Source organism: Rhinolophus hipposideros (assembly GCF_964194185.1).
Source record: "Rhinolophus hipposideros genome assembly, chromosome: 21".
Classification (NCBI taxonomy): domain Eukaryota; kingdom Metazoa; phylum Chordata; class Mammalia; order Chiroptera; family Rhinolophidae; genus Rhinolophus; species Rhinolophus hipposideros.
Genome location: NC_138067.1, coordinates 69,153 through 76,023, shown reverse-complemented (window position 1 = coordinate 76,023; position 6,871 = coordinate 69,153). Strand labels below are relative to the sequence as shown.

General features: G+C 57.1%; 1 protein-coding gene across 1 annotated transcript; it reads left to right on the top strand.

The window, feature by feature from the left end:
• Positions 1–711: 711 nt before the first annotated feature.
• Positions 712–6,411, top strand: LOC308489578 (uncharacterized protein; the record flags this gene model as incomplete). The annotated part of the gene is made up of 3 exons (XM_081030911.1): positions 712–765; positions 1,820–2,406; positions 3,119–6,411. The coding sequence occupies 3 exons, from the start codon at positions 712–714 to the stop codon at positions 3,465–3,467; spliced, it is 990 nt and encodes a 329-aa protein (XP_080887037.1). The 3' UTR covers positions 3,468–6,411.
• Between the last annotated feature and the right edge of the window lie 460 nt (positions 6,412–6,871).

Genomic DNA, 6,871 nt, shown 5'->3' with positions numbered 1-6,871 from the left:
ATGAAGGTATTCCACTCTTACATTATCAGACAGATTGCTCAAATTTAATGGGTGGCACGGTGCATTGTCTAAAATAAGCAATGCTTAGTTCGTTAGATTATTTTGGGCACAGTATTTTTCAACGGCAGGGCAAAAATAAGTATGTGAACCACTCTTGAAAAATGCTGCTGGTTGCCCAGGACTTTTTGTTTGAGCGCCAAATCACAGGCAAATTGGGCTTGGAGTATCCCTTCAGGGCCCTAGGGTTTTCCGAGTGGTAAACCCGTAAGGGCTTCAACTTAAAGTCCCCAGCTGCGTTGCCACCAAGAAGCAGCATCAAGCGGTCTTTGGATGATTTAAACCCTGGCTCAGCTTTTTCTTCTACAGAAATAAATGTTCCTTCGGGCATTCTCTTCCAATACAGCACTGTCTCATCTACGTTAAAAACTTGCTGGGGGGTGTACTCACCTTCTTCGATTATGCTTTTCAGTACTTCTGGCAAGTGTCCTTGTTGCCAGGAACTGTGTTGTTCATCTTGAAGCGCAGCAAACAATGGCGCTCCTTGAATCTCACAAACCACCCTTTACTTGCACTAAACTTTTCCTTGTGAGAGCTTTCACCTTGTTCACGCTGTAAGTCATCAAACTCTTAGCCTTCTCCTGAATAATGGTGACACTCAGGGGCATGTTTCGCTGGCTTTGGTCTTCAAGCCACACATGCAACAATCGCTCCATGGTCTCCATGACTGCACTTCGATGGCGAGTCAACCGAGAGGCTCTCAAGGGAGTAGCTATTTGTGAACTTGCTTTGATTTTTTTCTTTATTATCTCGAATTGTCGCCACTGTGGAGACAGCAAGGTCTAAGGCCTTTGCGATTTGGCTGAGTTTCTCACCCACTTCAAATCTTCTTAACACTTCTAATTTTATGTCGAGGGTAATTGATTTCTGTTCCCTTTTGGCACTAGGGAAAACCAGTGCATTTAGGCGCCTTTTCCCAGGCATGTTTGCCTCCAAAATGTAATAAAATCACAGCAGTTCCTGGTGCAAGAACGACTGTGGTCACTCTACGCTCCCTTGCAGAACCTGGGAAAGAGAAATTGGGGCAGGGAGGAGGTGCTGGCTGATGTACCTGGAAACGTGGGTCACCACAGGCTTGCCCAGCCCCATTGCCCAGAAACAGGCTGGTTCATTCTCGACTCTCAGGCTGACAGCATGGGCCTCTGGTGTCCATCAGAATGTCCAATTTCCCGGACAGCACAGCTGCAGGCACATACAAACTGGCGCTGGTTTTTTGATCCATAGAACAAAAAATCGTGAAGGGGACTAATGCTGTATAGCATACACTGAATCAGTTCCTTTTCTCACAATGGATATGAGCAGTAGTCCAGCCCCTGTACTGAATAACTAAAGAAGACGCAGCAGCGACCAACCGGGTGAGAAGGGGCAAAGCAGGGACAGAGCAGAGGCCTCGTTTGTGAGCCGCTGCCCATAGAGGGCCCCAGAAATCCGTGTCCTTACAGATGCCCAATTAAAATACCGGAAAGGCTGGGCGGTTGGATGGCTCGGTTGGTTAGAGCACGAGCTCTTAACAAAGTTGCTGGTTGGATTCCTGCATGGGATGGTGGGCAGCGCCCCCGCCACTAAGATGGCAAACAGCGACCGGACTTGGAGCTGGGCTGCGGCCTCCACAACTAGAGTGAAGGACTTGGATCTGCTGGGTCCTGGGAAAAACCACAGTTACCCAGTACCATTTTAAAAAACGGATCAGTGTGAAGGAGCCGGGGATGTCTTAGTACCGGCTAGGCCCGGGCAGCGCTTGAGCGTGTCCCGCCGGAATCAGGCGCAGCGCAGGCGGCTACGGAGACGTCCCCTGGCGGCCCCGCGGCCTCCAGGCGCTTGTGTCGCCGAAGCCCGCGGGGGCGCCGGGTTGTGGCGCCACTGTGGCCGTGTCACTGCGCGCGCGCGGCCTGAGGGCGGTGGCGATGCGACGGTGGCCCGGAGCGGGAAGGACGGCGGCTCGGCCCGAAGGCCCGTGGAAGCGCTGGGCGGGGCAGCCGGAGGCCCGGGAGGCTGGTCGCGCGGGGAAGCCCGGGGCGGCGGGGGCGGCTGCCTCTGCCCGGACCTGCCCCCGCCCTCGGAGCCCTGCTCTTCGCCCCGCGGCCCCTTCCACGCTTTTCTTCAGAAGCTCGCACTGCCGGCCCCCTTCGCGAGGCTGCACGCGTGCCCCGTGCTGCCCTTGCCCCTCCCCAGGGCGCCCCGCGTGGAGCGATTTGCGTGGAAGGCCCGCTCCGCTGCGCACTTGCCGCGCGGCTTCGCGGGCACCTGGCTCCCACGGAGCCCGGTTCTTCCTGGCTCCGCCGTAATATTCGCTCTGCTTTATGGCCGCAGACTTGCTCTCTGCACCCGATGTGATGATGGACGGGAAAGGTTCGTAAATTGTCACGCTCTGAACGTCGGCGTCCATCGCGGAGCCAGCTCCGCCGAGCGGCGCACACCCGCCACCCTGTCGTCGGAGGAGGGGACGGCCGCCGCTCAGGGGCCTCACCTCGCAGGTCACGGCCTCCCTCCAGCGCCTGCACTTGTAAATACTTCGGCCTTGTAATGCCTTCCCTTGGGTTAGAGACTATGAAAAGTTATTCTGTATTTTAAGGGATTTTTGTTGTTGTTTTTTAATTGGGGAATATTGGGGACCAGTATGCTCTCCAGGGCCCATCAGCTCCAAGTCTTCTCCTTCCATCTAGTGGTGGAGGGCGCAGCTCAGCTCCCAGTCCAGTCCCCGTTTTCAGTCTTTAGTTGCGGGGGACACAGCCCACCATCGCATGCGGGATGGAACCGGCACCCTTGTTGTTGAGAGCTCGCGCTCTAACCAGCCGAGCCATCCGGCCGCCCCCGGAGGTTGCTTTATGTTTGTATTCATACATACCAGGCGGCAGTGATCACATTGATTTTTTTTTTCTAATACACTAAATGTGAAGATTTTTCATGTTGATCGAGTGTGTGACCTGAGCCCAGCACTGGGCAGGACACAGGAGACAGCGGCAGCCACAGTGGCTGCAGGGGTGAGACTCCAGTGCCTGCTGGAGGTTCTCCTTGGACAACGCACACCAGGGCACTGATGGCGGCCGTTTCTCCTTTGCAGGTCACGTGCTGATACTTCGCATGCTTGCAACGAAGCAGCCCTGACTGTTGCCCACTCCCTGAGGCTCTCTGTCCAGCACATGCGCTCTGAGCAGGCTATTGATAAGGTCATCGAAGGTGAGCCGGGCGGCCCTAGGGAGGGCACGTTTGCAGCTCTGAGGTGCAGCACCCTCACCCCGGGCCCCACCTCACTTCACATGGGAATTGGGAATCGGAGATGGTTTCCCAAACCAGCATTTGGGACCTGGGCTCTGCCGACAGCCTTGTGCATCTTCCAGAGCTCCACTGAGACACAGAGATGGGACTTCCGCCTGGGGCTTCCTGCCCGGCCTGTGCACTGTCAGTGGTGATGCTGGTGTGTGTGCTTGTGAGGGCTCTGCCCCACGGCTTCAGCTCAGCAGCTCGGAGAGCTGTGGTTAGTTGGGTAGTTGGGTGAGGGTCTCCCGAGTGCCTTCCCAGGGAGAGCAGGCAGGTGTCCACATGGCCAGCAGTTGTCTTTCATGGTCCAGCCCCAGGGCCATGAGAACTGGTAGGCAGCAGGTTGGTGACGCTGCTTTGTCCTTGTTTAACTTGACTGACGTAATATGTTTAGAGAAGCACTCAGAGTACTGAGTAGCCCTAGGCCAGCACCGCAGGCCTGGAGGGGTCCTGGTGGCTCTGACACATAGGCCAGTCATCCAGCCAGCTCAGCACGAGTTCTCTGTCCCTTTCTGTGCCCCGTCACTTATCTGTTAGCTGGGTTATAGGAGGGCTTTGAGAGTCACTCCTTGTCTCCCCATGCTTCTGGCATCGCCTTGTCAGGCCACAGAAAGTAGCAAATCCCGCTGGATTGAAAATGCCTCCTGACGCAGCCCAATGTGTGCAGTGTGTGGGGATGGGCACCAGGCTGGGGATCTGCCTGGCTGAACAGAGGCTCCTGCCAGCCCCCCACATGCCCTGAGTGCCGGGCAGTCACTTGGCACCCACTTCCCAGCTGTCTGTCCCGCCTGTGCCTCTTACCTCACCTGGGATTTGATTTATCTGCCTGGAGAGGAAGACGCAGGTCCAGTAGCCAAGTGAGAAGACAATGGAGGCCTGCCATGAGCCTGACACGCAGTGGTGGGCTGGTTCCTGGAGCACGAGACTGCCTGCTGAAGGTCAGTCTCGTCGGCCAGCCTGTCTGCAGTGCAACTGCCTCTACCCCAGCTCAGCCCTGGGCCTCTGGGCCTGAGTGCTCACCCTGCGGGTGTCTGTGCAGCCTGTGCTCATGTAGGCAGTTACATTCTAGGTGGTGGCCCTTTCATACTGCTTTTCAAGGAATGTAATGGTCTAGAATTTGTCAAAAGATTCCTTAGTGGGTGGGTAGGCAGAAGAGGGGGTGTTGGCTTCATGTGGTGCCTGGGCACCAGCCAGCTGACACCCTAGAGGTTTGATGTTAAACAGCCTTTGCTCCTAGGCTTTGGACCAGGCGGTCAGCTCCTACAGCTTCCTTGGGACAGGTGAGATGGAGGTGGTTTCCATGATGACCCTCAAGGTGACCCCTGGTCAGAGGTGGGGTCCAGCAGTCTCATTTCCTCTCATACTCTTGCAGAAACACCAATGATCAGAGGTTGGTCTGCCATGCTCCAGGGGCGGCACCTGGAGGGGGTGGGGGTCCGCATGGGGCTTGCTGAAGGCACCACCCACCTGTGCCTTGTCGGTGTCTGCTATCCGGGGACTGGACCTGGCTACATGCGTCGCTTGCCCAGAGAGTGGGAATCTGTACATGCAGGAGCAGCTTTTGCCCTTCGCCCATGTGTGTGCCATGCTGGGAGGCACAGTGGCCGAGCAGCTGTTCTTTGGGCAGATCCCCACGGAGGCCAGGACACCTTGAGGACAGTCACCCAGAGCGCCTCTGCCCAGGGAAAGGGCAGTGACCCCAGGCTCACCATTGGCTCCTCGATGGCTACTAGGTGCAGTTTGGGATGAGGGGAAAGCTGGGCTAGGTGTCCTTCGACGTTCCCCGACAAGATGAGATGCTAGTGGAGGGGCCACTGCCCAGCGCGCCCGTGTTTCGTTGGCTGCGCCCACAAGCAGACACTGACCCCAGAAAGTGGACGAGCAAGAGCGGCCGGTCCCTGTGGGGTTTGGGCTCACCTTTGGTGGTGTCTGCCATCTTGGGAGTGGCATCCGAGCTTTGCAGATGGGCAGGCAGCTGCTGGGGAGAGGTCTTGGGGAAGATTGACGTGGTGGAGCTGGGCCTCCGCCCTTCACGGAGGAGTCCACCTTCGCTGAGCTTGTGGGCAGCAGTGGCAGGCGGCCGGGGGGAGGGGCACACAGAGCGGCAGGCAGGACGGCCCAGCTTAGCGGCTCTGCCTGGAAAGCAGCTTCCAGGAATGCGGAGAACTACTGAAAACACGTACAGCTGCAAACAGGCGTTTTACATAAGGGTACTCTGAGCCCTCGGGGGTCCCGCCCCCAGAACTGTGCCCTGCCGCCTGGCAGCCGAGTGAGGGACTTTCATGGCCTCCGATGAGGTGGACAGTGCCTCAGGGAGACGCCCAAGTGCTGGCCACCTTATTGCCCCAAGGAGAACAGGCTTTTCGCTCAGGTGAGAAATCTTCAAGGTTTGGTGAACTGGCAGAATTAAGAAAAAAAAGATACAAGCCAGTTGTCAAGGGAAAGTGTTAGATTTTTAAAGTAGTGTTTGGATTGGTGGAATGCCTGTCAGTCATGGAGGAAACGGCCCCTCCTACAGGCGTGCAGTTGAGGGGAGGATGGTGGAGCCTTGAGGGCCCCCCAGCACCTGGGCACGGGCAGCACTGCTGTTCACCGAGCGGGCGCCTGAAGACCATGGGGCACCTGGCCTTAATTTCCTTCTCCATGACGCTGCATTCCCTGTGGCCCCTTTGGTTAGAATTACCAAGAGGCAGCAGCTGGTCCCCGTGGGCCGCTGTCAGCGCCACTTTATGAACGTTCTTCCTGGTGTCGGGCAGCTGCCAGTTCTGGGGGTGAGCTGCAGGTCCTGGTGGCTTGTCTGGTTGGGCCTGCAGCGCCAGCAGCGTCTTGGGAGCCTGGCACCTCGTGGGAATGTCCCTGAGCATGTGTTCTCCAGCGCACAGGCTGCCTCCCACATTTGTCCCAGCCACAGTAGTAATGGGGTCAGCTGCTGCCTGCAGGTCGCTGGGTCACCCAGACACCCTTTCTCCCCCAGACTGCTGCTGGGGCGTTCACTGACTGCCCCACTGCTATCAGCCAGCCAAGACCAGGCTGGGACTTGGTCTAAAATTTTCCAGACTGTTTGTTATATTTGCCTCAAAAATAGAATTTCCAACTTGGGACAAACACTTCCGACTTCTGTTGTCTGTAAAACATGGATTGTTGTGTTTTTGAAGTATCTAGGGCTCCCCCTGTCACGCTGCCTCCACCAAACTCAGCCTCTACTAGCTGGTCTGTTGCGGTCCTGCCAGGGTCCTGTCTCAGGGCTCCCTCTGTTGGAGGTGGGGTGCTCTCCTCTACCCCAAGAAGGCACACCCATGGTGTCCAGAGCCTGGGGGCCTGTTCCTTCTGAAGTCAAACACAGCTGCTCCCCAAGGTTCAGGGCACAGCCCTGGCCACACCTGGGCGTTCCCACCACCCCTGGTGACATCCCCTGCGTGCAGTACCCTTATGGCCATGCCGCCTTTCCTCCGCTCCTTCACCCTCTCACCCTGTTTGGGCCGTTGCACCTCCTGGGTGCACTCGCCACCAGCTGAGTGGGTTCCTGGGCTCATGGGCAGAGGACACCTGGCCAAGA